The sequence below is a fragment of the Pecten maximus genome, chromosome 13 (assembly GCF_902652985.1).
Source record: "Pecten maximus chromosome 13, xPecMax1.1, whole genome shotgun sequence".
NCBI lineage: Eukaryota > Metazoa > Mollusca > Bivalvia > Pectinida > Pectinidae > Pecten > Pecten maximus.
The window spans coordinates 24,532,798-24,552,376 of NC_047027.1; the positions used below are offsets into that span (position 1 = coordinate 24,532,798).

The 19,579-nt window shown below is 33.8% G+C and overlaps 2 protein-coding genes across 2 annotated transcripts; both read right to left on the reverse strand.

The window, feature by feature from the left end:
- Positions 1–6,276: 6,276 nt before the first annotated feature.
- Positions 6,277–19,532, reverse strand: LOC117341200 (b(0,+)-type amino acid transporter 1-like). The gene is made up of 3 exons (XM_033903063.1): positions 18,852–19,532; positions 7,505–7,673; positions 6,277–7,269 (listed from the first exon to the last, which is right to left on the reverse strand). Exons 1-3 carry the CDS (start codon positions 18,996–18,998, stop codon positions 7,184–7,186), a joined length of 402 nt encoding a protein of 133 aa, XP_033758954.1. The 5' UTR covers positions 18,999–19,532; the 3' UTR covers positions 6,277–7,183.
- LOC117341199 (putative nuclease HARBI1) lies at positions 9,287–18,234 on the reverse strand. The gene is made up of 4 exons (XM_033903062.1): positions 17,168–18,234; positions 16,034–16,216; positions 14,879–14,950; positions 9,287–14,569 (listed from the first exon to the last, which is right to left on the reverse strand). The coding sequence occupies exons 1-4, from the start codon at positions 17,728–17,730 to the stop codon at positions 14,356–14,358; spliced, it is 1,032 nt and encodes a 343-aa protein (XP_033758953.1). The 5' UTR covers positions 17,731–18,234; the 3' UTR covers positions 9,287–14,355.
- Positions 19,533–19,579: the final 47 nt, after the last annotated feature.

Sequence of the window (19,579 nt, forward strand, 5' to 3'; positions counted from 1 at the left end):
CTTAAGGAAGGCTATATGACGAACAGGGCTACCATTTTGAATATATTGGCTCTCATTATAAAATCCCTTTCTATCAGTGAGAGTTGGGGATGAGGAGTTTCCTTTGATTTTCATATCTGGTGACGTGTATCCTTGTCCATTGATACTAGGCAATATATATTTTCCGTATGAAATCTCCCTTTTACGAAAGAAATTTACCTCATCAGGGTTGTTCCGCACACGCAAAGTGACTGTTCCAGCTTGGTCGTTGACGTTAGTTCGTAAACGATACAAAATTACCAGTACTCACAAGGCAGCAAAAACATTCCTTAAAAACACAATAATCTGTTCTGAAAAGGCTCTATTTTGGTTACGACTTTAAACTGAACGCAAAAAAAAAAAAAAAAAAAAAAATAGAAATATTTAAGAGGTTTATCGCCAATACTGCACATAAAGCTATGTAAGTAAAGCTGTACCAACATAATCTACAATCAAATTGACATTGAGAATGTTGAACTTTTTCCTTTATGCTTCCTACCAACAACGCCCCCGTCTTTTGATCCCTGAAGTGACAGCAATACAAACGAGTGCTAATAAATCAATCAACGTGGAGCAATACAACAGAAACTATCTACATTTCAGCGAAGCGTAATTCTGACTCAAAATCTATGAAAAAAAAAATATATATACACATAAAAAAAATTACGGTGACAATTCACAAAGTAAGATAAGGTATTTTGGGGCCTTAATGTAAAAGTTTTCATGGAAAAGCATTAAGAGAATTTAGATAACGGAAGGTTCCTTAACTCAGATTTTCCCTAAAGTTCTGCAATGCTTTCCTATTGGGAAATATTGGTTAATAATTTCCTTCAATTTTTGAACGTTGGTGAAACAGGGTCTACTTGGAAAAGCGTCTACTGCTTCATCGACAACACTTTTCATCTAAGTTAATGTAAAATCCGGTCTTTGTTAAATATCTCCGGGCTAATCTATATGGATATTTATATTTTCCCAATTTTTGTCGATTTTGAGTTATGATTACGTTTCTTTTCGTGTTGGTACTCTTTGCCTTTCTCTGATTGCAGGGGTTTTTCGGTTCTATTAAATGGAAACATTCGTTTTTTGTGATACTGTGATGCATTGTCAGGTGAAAGTTGAAACAAACATACTTTTAATTTCCTTGTGGAGATTTCAAGCATGCTCATACAATTTTTTTCTCTGTATTGTTTTGAAAGATAGCATAAACATCGTAGTGTTAATGATTCTTAGAGGTTAAAATCAGAGGAAAATAAAAGCAAAAATGACGAACAATGTCAAAATGATTAACAATGATGAAATGACACGATGCTAAGAATAATAAGTCTTATGTAATACAATAGAAACAGTGTGTAGTCATCGAAACGTCAAGACTCCTATCACTGGTTTTGCTATACTAACCGTTACATTTGTTTTGATTTCCACTGCGTTCCGCAGTGTATCATTAAGGAAACCCAGTTGCAAACAAACATGTCTTTGTTATACTAAATGCAAAATTATAACACAATTAAATTTGTTACATCCGTATATAGGCCCTAAAATTAACAGAGTATACTTACCACAGTATTTTAGGCAACCCAGGCCGATTCCTTATTTCACTAAAGAACCGCATTTCTTAAAATCATTTATCGAGTCCTGATACGTCGTAAGAAATATATTTATTATCTGACAAGATATCGGTAGCTCTGGCAGTAGATGGTGGATGGGGACGTTCAGTCATCTGCGTAGTGAAAGATGAACTTGCCACGTATGGTAATCATATCCTGTCATGTAATATATGTTAGCCTGACAACCAGATAATAAAATAAAGTAAGTGCCCTGGGCAATGCGGGCGACATTTAATAATCACAGCACTTTTCTTACGGGAGAATTTCTGAAATCTCACACTTTTAAAGTCCCTTTAGCCAATGTGGGGAAAACATTTTAAAAAATCATATGGTTGGAAGGATATGCAGGTGGTCGCCATTGATCACTGTCCTACCTGAAATGAAACGAAACGTCGTTCCAGAGAAAGATACTGGATCACCAATCTCCAAACCTGCTACCCTCGGGGTATGAACGAACGTTAAAGACGTCTTCTGGATATACTCTCCATCTGACCATTACATCTGACTATTCATGTAGTTAATTATTCAATTTGTTAAATTTTTCATAATTGCTGTCCTTTTTGGGGCATCTATTCATTTTTGCTCTTTGAGACTCACATTTAGTCGCCTCCCGCCATCATGCAACAGCATCTTGGTCCGACTTGGTCCGAATCGTCTGTTTCCCGTAGCGTCCTGTAGGGACACTTCGGCATTCGTATTTCTTATATTCTCAGTCTTGATAAATATTTGTAGCAGTTTTTTCACACCACTCTCTATAATTCTTATGATCTAACACATATTTTTCTAAAGTTTTTCAGACTTTGTACACGATATTTAATAAATCACTGTAGAGACGATAATGCAACATTTTTTATATAAATGCAATGTCGTCCACTAGCAGTGTTTAGGGACGAATCGTCTTTGAACTCTTCGGAATACTTTCACGTGCGGGGGAATTCAAAATATCTCTGCCGTTGGTCGCATAGCGTTCTAGTGTTTGAACATGATGCAGTCACGCTAGTATCCGCCTTCGGCCCACGTTTGCCGAAGGGTTCATTGTGGTTTCTCCAGTTACTAAAACATTATTCTTATTGTATTTTATTGTATTTCCAGTACTTCTTATATATATTATGTGATTGTATTTGTGATTTTTTGTGTTTTGATAAAGGGGCGGATTGCCTCGAAAATGTAACAAACCTTAGTGTTTACACTGTTTGAATTACTTCTTTGCCCCATATATATATATCTATATATATATAGAACAAGGCTTTGCCCTCCAAGGCTTTTTAAGCTGAACTCTTCAAAACATTTTTGAGTACATAGAGGAAATTGAATTGTTTCCCGTTTTATAAAAGATATATTTCACGAGTATAACAGAATATCGATATTTTCACGAGTGCGAAGCACAAGTGAAAAATATCGAAACATTCTGTCATACGAGTGAAATAAATGTTATATTAAACGGGAAATCATTCAATTTTCTTTTCATTGCATATTTTTATACTTAAAAAGAAAAATTAAAAACAGCGAAATATTGAAATTGTCAGAAAATGCGGGAATTAGTAACATAATTCAAGACGTCATCTCTTTGTGACGTTACTCGACGTCAACTTGACGGCGCCATTGTAAGAGGACTGGTCCACGCAATTTAAGCGTTTTCTGCTGTTATCGGAGATTCTGTGCAAGTATAACTAACGTCAAGTGAGTATTTTGTCAAAAATAGTCTTTTTTTCAGAAATACAGCAAAATAGCTCATTAAAAAAAGAAAAAAGGTTTCAATGAAATTAATACAAAGGTTCGCTATGATTGGTCAAATACGAAAAACTTTTATATTCACTGCAAACTTTCATTTTCACTGCAAAATCTTGTATTTACACTGCTCATCCCTGCAGTGAAATATAAGTTTAAATAGTTTGAAAAGATTCTTTATTTCACTGACAAAAAATGCAATAAATGAGAATACTCTAGATCGTGTCGCTGTCGGAGTCAAACGTGAAAAGTAGGTTACGATAAACCTCGGGGACTGAAAAAAGCATCTAAGCAGTATCTAAATAATCTCAGTTAAGTGCACATGTAACAGTCAGGTTAAACTCAAGAATAGAGACCCATTTCTGTCGTTTAAGCTCTCTTTGTAAATCAAGCGTTTTTCCACATTGACCGGCTTATTAGAGATATGAGTAGGTGTATTGATTCTATAAAGTCTGAAAACGTCGTGAAAACGTCGTCAATGGACAAATTCAAATTTTTTTTGACAACTATATAAGCAGACCATTCCTATAAATATACACTTGTGAACATCACATCAGGTTACCAGCAAGTTGAAGCATGCCGTGGCCGATCTATAAAAGAGCACATTTTCTATTGATAACCTTGGTCTAACTTGTGCTCTTACAATTTTTCGATGGCTAATAGAAAAAATGTATTATTTATTCTAGATGTCATTATCATCTTTTTTCAAAACCACCAAATCTTCAAAGTGGAAACTCTTTAAATGCTCTATTTCCTATCTCGGTACCTAGGTATAAGATTTGTAAACGCTTTTAAAGCCATGAGTTCATAAATAGTATCATTGTATTCGTTATTCAGTATGTGAGATAATAATATCACAGGGAGATTTGTTCACAAATACCACCAATAAGTGTACAATCTTTTTTTTTCGGCTAAGTAATTTATTACATTTATCAAAGGAATAACAATATATAACTGGTATAGGAACCACAGAACCAAATCAAAAATAGATTGTTGGTTTTCCCCGTCTGGGCAGAAGACGGGTGAATACATCGGGGCCTACTAATTGGATATTCAGGTGAGAGAAGTTTCCAAAGTTGTATGTGTGGGCTGGGCAATACATGTAGATGTAAAATATATAGGGGGGAAATCTAGCCTTTTTTTGTCAGGGGGAGTTAATTGAATGTTTATTTTGTTGTAAATTTCGGTGAATTTTCGGTGTTTAATTCAATAGCATATGGTGGCCCCAATATAAAAATTGTTCAAATTGGTAGAATTCTTAAACATTCTATTTACGGGTTTCCGAGATGATATTTTTCAAAATTATGGCTAGTGGACCAGTGTTGAAAACTCCATTTAAGCAGAATGGTGGTAAACGTTAACGTTATCGTCTATTGAGAATCATTTGGTTCCGTGGTTCCTATAAACAACATGTTTATAGCATATTTGCAAGTGAACTACAGAAATTAATAAAACTGATAAAACTTATATTATCACTGCAGCGATAAGCTGTAAAAGTATAAGATTTTGCAATGAAAATATAAGTTTTACAGTAAAAATAATTATAAAAGCTTCGCACTCGTGAAATATTGCATTTGTACCATATCGTATATTCTTTGATTGCCATCCCCATCCTGTACATATATAGAATACATCGTGTGTTTGTGACACTCGGCATGGGTGGATTTTCTGATTCAGATAGGATATTATTTATCAACATGCTTGAATATATAACCTATATATTTATACTTTGATGGCCATTCCTAACCTATATATTTATACTTTGATGGCCATTCCTAACTTTATATTTATACTTTGATGGCCATTCCTAACCTATATATTTATACTTTGATGGTCATTCCTAACCTATATATTTATATCTTGATGGCCATTCCTAACCTATATATTTATACTTTGATGGCCATTCCTAACCTACATGTATATATGTATGCTTTGTTTGTCATCCCTAACCTATATATTTATACTTTGATGGCCATTCCTAACTTTATATTTATACTTTGATGGTCATTCCTAACCTATATATTTATACTTTGATGGCCATTCCTAACCTATATATTTATACTTTGATGGCCATTCCTAACCTATATATTTATACTTTGATGGCCATTCCTAACCTATATATTTATACTTTGATGGTTATCTCTACTCCCTTCATGTTTGCTTTCATCCCACTTCCTACCATATACACATGTACTGGTACTTAGCTTACCCTCTCTTTCCTAATTATATACGTGATATCCATCGAGTGTGTGTGTACTCAATTATATGTTTAGAAACCCATCAATTGTTTGTGTAATCCAACAATTGTTTTGCAATTCATCAATTGCTTTGCAATCAATTAATTGTAAACAGCTGTACGACTGATCCACCAACTGTATCAGTAGCCATTACTGTACGTGTAATCCAGCACTTGTATGTTTACACTTTCAAATGTTTGTGAAAATTAATTAATTGGATATGTAATTCATTAATTGTATGTGTACTCCATCCATTGTACGAATAATCCATCAATTGTACGTGTATTTCATCCATTAATTATGCGTGTACTCAATCGATGGTACGTATACTCCATCCATTGTACGTGTAATCCATCAATTATGCGTGTACTCCATCCATTGTACGTGTAATCCATCCATTGTACGTGTACTCCACCCATTGTACGTATAATCCATCCATTGTACGTGTAATCCATCAATTGTGCGTGTACTCCACCCATTGTACGTATGATCCATCCATTGTACGTGTAATCCATCAGTTGTGCGTGTAATCCATCAATTGTGCGTATAATCCATCCATTGTACGTGTAATCCATCAATTGTGCGTGTAATCCATCAATTGTACGTGTACTCCATCCATTGTACGTATAATACATCCATTGTACGTGTAATCCATCAATTGTGCGTGTAATCCATCAATTGTGCGTGTACTCCATCCATTGTACGTGTAATCCATCCATTGTACGTATAATCCATCCATTGTACGTATAATCTATCCATTGTACGTGTAATCCATCAATTGTGCGTGTACTCCACCCATTGTACGTATAATCCATCCATTGTACGTGTAATCCATCAAGTGTGCGTGTAATCCATCAATTGTGCGTATAATCCATCCATTGTACGTGTAATCCATCAATTGTACGTGTACTCCATCCATTGTACGTATAAGCCATCAAATGTACTTGTAATCCATCAATTGTGCGTGTAATCCATCAATTGTACGTGTACTCCATCCATTGTACGTGTAATTCATCCAGTGTATGTGTGTTACATCCATCGTACGTGTAAATCATCCATTATACGTGTAATCCATCAATTGTACGTGTACTCCATCCATTGTACGTGTAATCCATCCAGTCTACGTGTAATCCATTAATTGAACGGGCAATATATCATAGTTATAAATGCAATATATTAGTTGTTCCAAATATCAATTTTTTGTACGTTTAATCCACTAGATTTACCTGTAAATCACTAAAATGTAAGCAATTACGACAACTGTTTGTGGTTTATCAAAAGACCAATCAATTAAAATGTAAACAGAATACCGTGATATCAAATAATCATATAATGACACACGTGGGCTAGCAAAACAATAAAACACAGATACCTAAGTATGCATATCATCAAATTGTAACGCAACCCTGTTCTGTAATATTTGCATTATTTTTTTTAAATAAGCTCGCTGTTGATCTATTTAAAGCTGTCAACAAACTTGGTATTATATATGTATTACGAATAAATGCTAAGACATCTAAAACAACAATTGTGATGTCTGAAATTGTGCTATGAACCGAGAGTAATTGATAATTGCCTAATTACAAATGATGAAGACTATGGTTGGTATCCAGACACGTCGTCTAGGTCGTAAAGACTTGGTACAACTTCCATCAGGCATTGGATTGATCTGGTAACTGGTTCTGTTAAACGAAAACCATGAAATAATTGACAAGACAAAATCATACTTTCAGATAAATAACTAAATCTCATTTTCAGACCCTGGTATCAAGTAGTATAGACAGCTGCCTGGCATTTAATTTCTGATGAATTCGCTCTCTTACTGATAATTTATTGAATTGAACATAATTACGATGCACTTCTCGGGCGGAAAGAATTATAGTCTATGTTTAAATTCTGGTGAATGTAGCTACTTACTGCAACAGCCACGATCAACCCGGAAGTGCACGAACGGAACATAGATCACCAGACCTCCGAATATAAATGCGCATGCGTACAGAAACTCACTGGTGGGATTTTGGACTATCGGTATTACCACTAGGTACATGGAAAATGCCATGAACACCACAGGAAGCAAAATAAAGATCTGTAAAATTAAATATAAAAATATAAAAAATAATATAAAGATATTCAAAAAGGATATTTGTACACACCTTTTTTATCATTTGGATTGTTTCTTTAATTATCTGATAACAAGATAAACTTCAAATGAATCTAAGATATATGAGGAATATGAGGTACTATTTTTCTGTGAAACATGAATACGAAGTTACAGACAAGGGGAACCTACATATGAAATATAAGAGATATCTAAGAAGAAATGTTTGAGAATGAGAAATCGTAGTACTAAACTTCAACTGTCATGACAGCAATTTTGCTTTCCTGATTAGACTCAAACTTAGAATAGAACACTGACAGGTCATGAAGGGTCCGGTCGTGTGGCAAAGAAGTAAAATATACATCACATATATCCATTTCGGTGTAAAAGTCGTTTGTTAGATATGATTCACTTTATTTAAATCCTAAATACCTCCCCAACTAAGAACCAGGGTACCGTTTCACAACGCACACGTAACTTTACGGGTACCCGTAGGATTTACGTGCACGTAGCTACGTGTACGTAAATTTTATAGGGGGTGTTTCACAAAGCCGTACGTAACTTTTCAGAGCTACGTACAGATTTACGTGTACGTAACTTATACCGGAAGTGAACATAAAAAAATGTAATGAAATGCATACAGTAGAACATTAATAAAAATAGATTTGTTACCCCGTATTCTTATAAATTTCTACCTTTACGAGAGACGCTCCGAAATAAAAACGTGAAAAATTCGGAACTCTTCAGCGTGGAGGTTTGCGCAGACGACACGTAAACAAATCGCTGTCAGATTGCGTCAACCAACAGCGAAGATGGAAGGCGACGGAGGCCCAATTTTACGGAGGCTGAGTGTCAACTCCTTGTTGATATGGCCGTAGATAACATTGATACTATTCAATGTAAATTTAGTTCCATAGTTACGATAAAAAAGAAAGCAGAGGTGTGGCAGCGGATCACAGACAGGTAAGACGGACAGTCGTAATACTTAAGACAAACATCCAATACGTATGTACAAAATACGACTGTTTGTTGTTAATCACTCCATGCACACAGACTGTACATTATGGCTGTAACAGACTAAATTGTATGCAGAACTGTGCATTATTTATTATTTTTTTAATCAAAGGTTTAATTCTTTGGTCCAGCTACGGAGTACGGTGTTACAAAACAAGTTAAATTATTTTTTTTAAATCTGAAAAAAAAAAAAAAAAAAATGGAAATTGCAAAATATTTTTGGATTGTCTTGTAGACAGTTTTTTTTACCACAGGGGCTTGAAAAAATGTCCTTAATTTTTTATGATCCATAATGAACCGTTTCCAATTCACATATCAATATGTATGCAAGTCAAGCCCCTACTGTATCTGTTTAATTAAAGGCAATATCAAATCAAAGCTACTATCATATAAAATAGTTTACGGACAAGGATTAAGCCTAAGTCTTACTGGCTAATTCATCTTCACTTTTTCCTCCTGAAAGCAAGCATGTACATACAGAATTACTTAAATGTCATTGGTTTGAAAAACATGAATAAAGAAAAACTTTTTTCAATCAATCATTAATCAAATGAATAAAATAGATAAAAAAAACAATAACCAAACTAGACCTTTCACATGAGATGCTACCATAATAATATTTTTATTCTGGGTACAAGAACACCAGTAAAAGTTTATAAATTAATTGACTTAGAATTATATAATTTTTGACTGTTTTATATATTAAATATATGCCATTATAGATACATGTCTTGTAATGAGACACCAACTAGAGATAATTTCACAAATACACATTAATTATAGAAAAGGGAAGGAACATATTGGAGAACATCAATTATAAGCTGGAGTTCCTTCTAACCCAGGTACCAGACTGTTGATATCTAACAGGTTTATATACCAACCATATACTGATATAGAGCTACATGTATGGACAGTTTTTGACCTCAAAGAAAGTTTCCAATGTCAATCCACAATCAATAAAATCTATTAAATCACTGCAATGGACTTTTGAATTTTCTAATGAGAAAAAAAAATATCCATATAACCAGCATGCAACATTTGTTTTGGCTTAAACACACATTGTACCCTTTTCATGAACAGTATCAATGCAATAAGCTGCACTATAAGGACAAAGGAAGAAATCAAAAAGAAATGACAGGACATGGTGGGAGACACGAGGAAGAGGGAGTCTGCTCGCATAACCAGCCAGAGAGGGACTGGTGGTGGTGCAGCCCCAAAACCCCTCTCTGCAATGCAGGAACAGGTACATATCATGGCACTGATTCAAATATAAAAGAAATCTGCAAGGATAATATAATGTGTAGAGATCACTACTGAGAGATCACAGCTTTGGAGTTGGAATGGGTTTATATATGTATACATCAGGTGTAGGTAAACCAGTTAATCCTAATGAGTAATGTGTAGGGCTTTTCAAAATTGAAGTTGAACTTTCCCCAAAGCAATTTTGGCATTTGTATATTTCTCATTTCAACTTCAAACAGTGAACAGTTACTCTTTTCATTACATGTTTATTATAATGCATTTGTCAATGTACACCTTTGAGCTGTTGTCATTCTATTTATAACAGATTCTGGGTATTATTTCAAGGAGTACCATTGTTGGAATTGAAGGTGGTATTGACAGTAATGGTATGTATTACCTTAAACTGATGTTGTTGTAATTAGATAACAAATGACAGTTATTAACACTTTTAAGTCTATTTAATATGGACACCACTGCAACTTGTTACATGATGCTCTTGGTCATTCCTGGGAAATGTGGAATGTGGACTTAATATCCTAAATTCATTTTTCAATTGAATATGTCATGAATTATTATTGAATCAGAAATCAATCAAATCAACAAAATATTCACTATTTCCTACTGAGAGGTAGGTCTCAAATGGGAAAATTATTGCAGCATGAGCAAAAAGAATTAATTACTAGCGGAACAAAATTCAAGAACACAAGTACGTAATTACTATTTGTTTTCATATATTGTCTGAAGAATGATATAAACTTCACCCAAACAGGTTTGCGAAACAGCCACTTAAAAGACAGAGTTGGGGAAGTAAAAGGTGGAGTACAGCCATCCCTTATAGGTATGTAAACTGATTTGTGAATATGTTAATTGATAATCAGTTACTATCCTTAAATTAATTGATTAATGTTTGATAGATTGTTAGTAAATTGCATGTGCACAATATACAAATTTAAAGTTATTCAGACTTATTTCTATAGATATGAATTAAATTTGGTAGAAACAAAGAGGCTATTAGAATGTATATATTGAAATGTTCTGTAAAAATAGACATTTGAAATTACAGGTCAGTCTCCATATACCCCCATGCTCCCACTTGAGCCTTCTGAGAGTAGTGAAACTGCACCAACTCCTGAGTGTTTTTCAAATGGTAGGTGTTTGGTTCTTTTAATTTCTACAGTTACTTTGTTAAAAGCACAATTATGTCTCTGATAAAATTTGAGTTGGTAAATTGATTTCCTTAAGAGCTGATATGAATAAATTACATTTGCATTATGTTTCATGTTTAAATTCCTGGCACTGCCATCATGATCATGTAATTGCATTTAATTGGGTTGCATCATATCAATTTGTTTACTCAGACAATATGTTATGTCTTATTAGATGATGTCACCAACCCTCGACAGAAGAGGAAGAAAATGTCTAGAACATTTACATCAGGTAAAAAAAGGGATCTGGGTTAAATAATTAAAAAAAGGATAGCTGAAATGCACTGGCCTGCTCTTTGATAAAAATGAAAATAGAAATGCCTATATTCTGCATCATAGACTGACATTTTGTTTATGAATTTATTAAGGTAAATGGCCTGCGTTCATCTTTCATCTGATGTTGTGATGTGGTAAGGCATTGTTTTGATTTTATTCATTAAAAGTAAACATGCCATTTACCACATATTCATATACTCTTTAATCATTATAAACCATGTTAAATACAGCAGCCTTCCACAATTGTTATTCTAAAACCGTCTGGCCCAAGGGGCCAAGTGGGCTTATACGTGTATATATGGCAAGTGCAGCATTCATTGTCTGTTGTTGTCATCTTTTCATTTAAACAACTTCTTTAGAACCAAGAGGCCCAGAGACCAGCTTATGTTGTGTACATAGATAATCTTATCTTACATCCAGGGTCACAGGGGTTAAATTTATTTTTAGATATTGAACAAGTTCTTATGAAAACTGAAAAAGTTGAAGAGTGATAACATTTGGTCAATGATATGCTTGGGTTAGTGGCTGTCACCTTAGGACATTGATATTGATATTCAAAGGAATAACCTCAGTATATATTGAAGGTCATTGAAGTCAAAGATGTTTCACCTTCAACCCAGTTCTCAGATTAATGCCAGGTGAGTGATACATGTAGGCCTCTTGTTTCAGTATTTTTTTCAATCATGACGTTTTCATGAATTGAATAAACACTCCACTCTATTTGCCCTGTGTAATTTCCTTTATAGATGACTTTGAGGACACTAGCAGCACAGAGGCCGAGCATGATGTGAAGTTGAAGAAAGGGAGAAGGCTTCAGACATATCACTGCGAAGGTATCTTATGAGATGCAGGTGCCTTGTGCTCATTATGGCTCCTCATTAGATACGGGTGCTCTATTGTATAATCATTTTGTATGTCTGTCTGTCCACAAACTTTACTACTGGCTATTACTTTGGAAATCATTGACCGATTCACATGAAACTTGGTTAAGATGTTTAATTGCAAAAATGCACATTCAGCTAAAAAGTCAAGGTCAAAGGTCAAGCTCATCAGGTCAAAGGTCAAGGTCACATTTTGCATATTTTTACTTATGAACATTTTGTATGACATGATGGAGCAAAGTTATTCAGAAATTAAACAAGGCGACTACTAACCAAAAGTCAAGGTAATTAAGTCAAAGGTCAACAAATAAAGTCAAGGTCATATTTGTACCTCTTCACTGATGTGTGACTTGATTCAGAATTTTAATGAAGACTTTTCAATGGGAAAACAATGTGATTCGGACCTTTATACATTTTTGTTAACCCAACAACTATGAAGGAAGGCAACAAGTCACATCTCAGCAATATTAGCAGATGATTATGCTCACAAGGTCCAATGGTAATAAAACAGCAAATTAAGGACCAAACTTTATATATATATGAAAAATCCCCACAACACAGAGTCCTTACTGACCTGTCAGATTTTTAGTCAATTACTCATCTGTCAGCTCTTTCACCTGAGCCGAAGGCCGTGCATATCTGGTAACTTTTCCTTGTGAACTTAATAACTTCAGTAAATATGAACAGATATTTCATGAAACTTGGTATACAGCCTTATATTTATAAGATCCCCGACAAGTTCAACAATGGGACCTATTTGGTCATGACTTACAGAGTTTTTGTCCTTAATTTGCTGTTTTATTACCATTGGACCTTGTGAGCATATCTTTGGTCAATATGATTTCATTTTGATGCTTTTAGCTTTATTATCAAAATAAAATCTTGAACAGTTTCCTCATTTGGACTGATGTAATAGTTATAGATATGGCTCTTTACAGACTACAAAGTAAATTATATTCTAATGAATTGACTTGGCCTACTCTCAAGGTCCCAGCTGGGGTCAATATATCAAATAGTTGTGGTTTAAAAGCAAACATCATCTATCAGTACCAGGAATAAATATTGAAATTATATAAAGTTGACCATGTTTTCTTCAAAATACAGAATCCAAAAGATCAGTACTATACAGACAAATGCCAGGTATTTGGAAGTAAATTTTTAAACTGATCTACCATTTAATATCCTCCTACTGTATGGCACTGGTCATAATACTAATGTTGTTTTACTGTCAATGGCAAATTGGTGAGGTATTTAATTTAATAATAATGTTTCAGATTCGAATAAAGCATTATTGGAAATAGAGAAGGAAAGACTTCATCTTGAAAAGGAGAGACTCAGCATTGAGCAGGAAAGAAAGGAGGTGGAAAGGGAGAGACTGGACATAGAAAAAAGCAAATTAGAGATGGAGCAGCAACGTTTGAAACTTTTAGAGTCTTTGGTGTGTCAAAATAAATTTCAAAATTCACCTCCTATGTCACTTTCTCCTATTATTCAATTTCTTTAGATGTAGATATGATATATGTATCAAATATTTTACCACACTTGACCTTCAAACTTTTTAAATATTTCATTAAATTTCATTTAAGTAGACAATGTCATTAGTATAGGCTGCTGTATCAAATAAGATACCTTGAAATTGAGATCCATCTGCATCCTTCTGCCATTCTATAACTTCCTTGTTGCATCATGTTCAACCACTGAATCACAGTGTGTGTAAAAGTCATATGTTAATATATGGGGATTTGTAAGGGATAAAAAATAACTGGAAGTAGTGAGTAAAATTAACATAAACATTTTGTATGGGAACTTTTCGACTTGTTGAAAATATTAATGTAATATTCTCTGCTAAAACACATCTATAATTTGGCATTACTAAGTGCTTACGGAAAACATATTAATGTATATTCATATTAACTCAAGTTCATAAATAACTGATGAGCCTATTAATATCCAATTGTGAACATTACACGTGTGACCACAAGAGTAATTGACTTGGTCTGATACAGGTTGATCTGAATATTTTGTTGAATATGCTCATATGATAATTGACAGTTAAAATCGTTGTTGGATGAGGTTTGATCGGACATTACGCCCATCTTCCAGATGACCATTGTACGGTACATGATCTGGTTCTTGTTCCTCGAAGTTCTCTGGGGGGTCGACGGCATGATCAATGCACTTATTGTGCAACAGAAAACAAACATAAATGACCTGGCATGTTTTGGCTGGGGAGAACAAAATACATCCAGTTGACTTGTGTAGACATCTGAAATGAATGTGTTGCATTTATTAAATTCATGCTATTAATATGTTTGAATTCTAATATTATTTTTTAGAACTACATTCATTTTACATATCCATGTACAATAATATTCAAATCGTGTTAGATCTTATAAAAAAACATATATGATGGACATTTACTTATGCACAATGTCAGTGTTAACCAGCAAAAATATGTCTTATTGACTACAAACATATGCTCTCTGAGCAATAAGTGCAATGTTATATCAAGAAGCCTTGTTGGCTTTTTTGTTTGTTTTATTGATATAGACAAAAAGGTGAATATTCATAATACCTGAATCTTGACTTTAACATTCCAAAGGCTCTCTCAACCACATTTCTTGTCTTCATGTGAGATCTGTTGTACCTAACATGGTAAAATGATAGGGGAATATTGATTTTTTATCTTGTGCTGCAGTATACATTTATGAAACATGATATAAGTTAAATGATAAAGCTTAAATCTTTTTTTTATTCATAGTTGAATCAATTATAAAACAATCTTTGTTCTGTTATCAAATTCTCGCCTTCAATATTAAATATTAGCTATATGCATCCATTTTTTCTCATGAGAACTGGACTCTCTTATGGTCACAGGAATACAACATCATCTCACAAGATTTTTTGGAACTAATTTTAAACAGCAAAGTTTGAAATTATGAGATTTTTATGTTTATTGTTGGAGCAAAATTTAGGTTTTGATTTTAATTACTTGATGATTAAATCCATGAATGACTTTGATATATTTATGGAAACATTTACTGTAATTTGATTGATGCAAATTTTGTATCTATTTGAATTAAATTATCACCCATTAGATATACTAATCATGGTTGTATACAGGCAGGCTTGAGATACACGGGTAGAATAACATATTATGATATGATAATGACATATATAAATATTTTCAATGGAATTTAATCACAATTACTATGCCTACTTTGGTGATGACAGTTTACTCTAGTCAATAAATAATAGTCATTTGATGTGATTTTTACATTATTGGTTAGTTATTTTCTCATCATCATCCCTGGTAAGTAACATGTATAGTACAAAATATTATTTTAAATCAATACAATACTGTATTAAAAATGTAATTCATCTAATAAGAAATATGTACCTGCAATATATTAATAAAGATCTATATTTTGTATGTTATATTAAAGAATGCCTGCATACATATATCAATTATTTCAAACTGTCTTCATCAATAAAGCCATCATCAAAATTGTTAACCAATTTTAATTACCCCTTGCCTACTGGGTCTGGCTGCTTTTTTTTCTATTGATATGAAAACAACAACGAGGAAAAAAACATGATTTTATGATATACAGCAGTGGAATAAATTTAATTTGAATCAAGCGTGTTGTACTGTTTTTTTTATACTATATTTATAATACATTGTGTTGGTAAAGTATACATGTATCCAAATGGGTTCAGTTTGACCTACTTCTCTTCATTTCTTGTTGTAGGAATGCCAACTGGTGTTAAAAGCCATGGCCTCAAAGGGTACACTGAGTCGCCCAACAGCCACCCATTCATCTGCTGTTCCATGATATCACCCACTTCACTATTAGTCAGAATAAAACTGTCATGGACAGATCCGGGCCACTTGCAGATGACATTAATGAATCTGAGAAAACAATATTGCTAATATTGTATCCAGTCGATCTTGTCCATTTTTGTACTTTGTCATGATGATATCACTTGATTGTGGTGTTGATAAAGACAACAATGATGATTTGTTTTAAATCATATTTAGTAACTATATATATGATGATGGTGTGATGGTGATAATATATGGCAAGCCGTTTGTGTTTTTACCCATTTAATTCAGATTTTTTTTTTTCAGTGTTATTTTTATTAACTGATACAAACAGCAGATATCTGTATTTTATGTATAAAATAGGTACATTGTATCTCTATTTTCTCTAATAATATTAGTTATAAATGAATCTGTATTTTCTATTAAATTAATTGCTATTTATTCAAATTAGAGATATATTTATTTTAAAATAAAGATATAGCTAATTATCAAATAAATAGAAATAATTGAAATTGAGACATTTGTATTTAAATAGATAAACTGTAATTAAATACAGATATTTATATTCCTATTTAAAATGCAGATATCAGTTATCTCTATTTAAATAAATATCTGAATTAAATAGGCAAAAACCCACATCGCTTAGCATGCATAACGATGATGATGATATGATGATGATGATGATGATGAAACTATAAATTGTATCCATACGCTGTCATACTGTAAATGAAAATTACCACATACGTGACATAGCTGTTAAATATTATTTAACACTATAATATTGTTAAAAAAGAGGGTATATGACTGATTTAACAATGACTGAATGGAGTTTTTAAAAACAATTCAACATGGTTTATCACTGACTTCAGATGACAAAATAATTATATCCCTAAATTATCAAAGATTGTTTCCCGGTCCGCCTTTTGGTTTCTCAAAATATTTCATTATCATCAACATAGGGGGCGTCACTCTCGTTCACATAAAGAACCTAGGCGCGATAAGCATGGTTTGTTTACTCGGACACTCATAATGACTTACTTCATGGAGTGAGTACAAATAGCTTGCACATTTATGGCATGGTATCCTTTTCTGCAAACGTAGACATGTTCGTCTAAGATCGGTGCTTGAACAGGAACCAGAGTTCCGTCGATCGCCCCCACAACATTCGGCATTCCGGCAATTCCATGGAATCCTTCCTTAATAGCACGGATTTCTACCGCAGACGACGGTAATGTTATCAAATGAGCATAATGATCAAAGATCTGATTTGTAACAGATGTAATACATCGACATGCTGTTGACCTGCTGACCCCATGCAAGTCGCCAACTTCAGACAAGAACCCACCTTTAGCATAATATCTTAATGCAACGAGAACCTGTGTAACTGGTGACACTGCATGAGAACGCTTGGTGCGAGGAGATATGTTCGGAGAAATGGTATTGAGGATATCAGTGATTACGTTTCTCGGCAACCGATATCTTTCAACTAAAGATATATCATCAAGCATTTCCATCAAATTATGACGGTCACGAAACACTCTCTCTCTCCTCATTGCCCGCTGGTGCTGAACTCTGTGCAACAAAAGTGCGATGGCCGCCATATTTGTTTACATTTGTTACGCTCACACAACTTACGTGTGGTTTACGGGAGGTATTTGTTGACGTAATTTACGGGTACCCGTAACTTATTTACGTGCACCCGTAACTTACGTGTACGTTGTGAAACGGTTAAAAAAACTTACGTATGGTTTACGGGTACCCGTAAAGTTACGTGTGCGTTGTGAAACGGCACCCAGGATCATAGTCATAGATCGACGTTTGCCTTGACCTTTAAAACTAAATACCAAGTTACGTTTGACCAAATAACCTTGATCATTGAAAGGATACCTTTTTGTTTAATTAAGACCAAATTTTCTTCACAATCTTAAAACAGAGTGTTAATCAGTGATCCTATAAACAATGTGACCTTGGCCTCTGACCAAGTGGCTCTGACCTCAATCATCTATCTCCTTGTTTAATTCCGAGTTATATAGGTTAATAGTGTCATAAACAAAGTATAAAGATTAAAAGATTAACTTTGCCCAAGTGACCTTGAACTATGACCTACTGACCTAATTGCTTTCTTTTATCTAACATTATTACAGTTGTATTGTTTAATCATGTCATACAAATATCAATCAGTGAAAAGATACAAAATTTGACCTAGACATTCGACCCAGTGACCTTAACCGAGTGACTTTGACATTTGGTCAGTTGCCTCCTTGATTTCTACTGACCAACGATTATTTCATAGTGACGGAGCAAAATGTTGATCAATCAAGATAAAATATTTGACATTGACATTTAACCGGATGACCTTAACCTTTTATCAGCTGATTTTGACCAATTTGCTTCAAACTGTCACAACAAATTGTTTATCAGTGAAAAGATACACAATTTGACCCTGTCATTTGACGTCTCACCCGGTGACCCGTAACGATAATGTTATTCCTGAATAAAAATGAGGCTGTCAACACGTTTTTAAAGATACTGGGAAATAATTGTACCAAACATTTTTTTTTACATTTTATTGTAAGGTGTATGATAGATGTAACAATGAAAAAAAATGTATTCGTAGCATTGTTTCTATGAGAAAAGAAGAACGTATATGTAATTTTCAGTTAAACGAAACTGACGAAGCAGTAACTAAGAAACGATATAAAGGAAACACGGTGTTAATTACTTTGATTGGACGATGAACTTCCCTCATCGTGAATCTCAGCACCAACAATGCTAAAACGGTAAGTCCGTAAAATAACCAGGCTGCGAAACTGAAGAATGTAATCAGGCTTCGTATATTACTGATCATAATAAACACCAGGGCGAGCATAGTCTGAAAACATTGTACAAAAAAAAAACATCAAGTATTCGCACATTTAATACAAAATTGATTTTGTATAGCTAAATTTAACTACAGCTCATTCGTCTTTCTAAGACATGTCAGTGATGACGTTGGCATATAGCTCGAGAAAAATTCAAAATATAGCTATATAGATGTAAAGGTAGAATAGGTTTGTAATCCAATGCATTACATTGTATGTGGTATACAAATATAGCATCTGTGCCTGTGCAATATATATATTTGACACAAGGTACTGGTAATCGACCGATGTTCACATATATATACTTATCTTATTACATAACCACTTAAATCTCGACTTCGCTGTAGGCCTAGAAGTCGTCATGGCTGACGTCTGACATTGTTGACATCTGAGTGACTTAGACGCATGAAAGGATAGGAGTGAATTCCGAAACGTCACAGGTGCTCAATAGTTCGCATAAGACCGTGGAATAGTCACTTTAGCCATGCAATAGTTCAATATATAGTTTATGCGTATAGTTAAGGCAGATCAAACGCATTATGTAATAATTCGGTTTACTTAATTTAAAAAAGAACGTTCAGTACACGTG

Bases quoted from the DNA above. Each gene is read 5' to 3' on its own strand.
- LOC117341199 (XM_033903062.1), bottom strand. From the start codon at position 17,730: ATGGCGGCCATCGCACTTTTGTTGCACAGAGTTCAGCACCAGCGGGCA. The intron at 14,951-16,033 runs GTAGGTCAAACT...TTACCATGTTAG, and splicing joins ACAACAAGAAATGAAGAGAA to GTACAACAGATCTCACATGA. The intron at 14,570-14,878 runs GTATTATGAATA...CATTCATTTCAG, and splicing joins ATGTTAAAGTCAAGATTCAG to ATGTCTACACAAGTCAACTG.
- LOC117341200 (XM_033903063.1), bottom strand. From the start codon at position 18,998: ATGCTCGCCCTGGTGTTTATTATGATCAGTAATATACGAAGCCTGATT. The intron at 7,674-18,851 runs GTAATTAACACC...TTAATTTTACAG, and splicing joins AAGTTCATCGTCCAATCAAA to ATCTTTATTTTGCTTCCTGT. The intron at 7,270-7,504 runs GTAAGTAGCTAC...TTCGTTTAACAG, and splicing joins GGTTGATCGTGGCTGTTGCA to AACCAGTTACCAGATCAATC.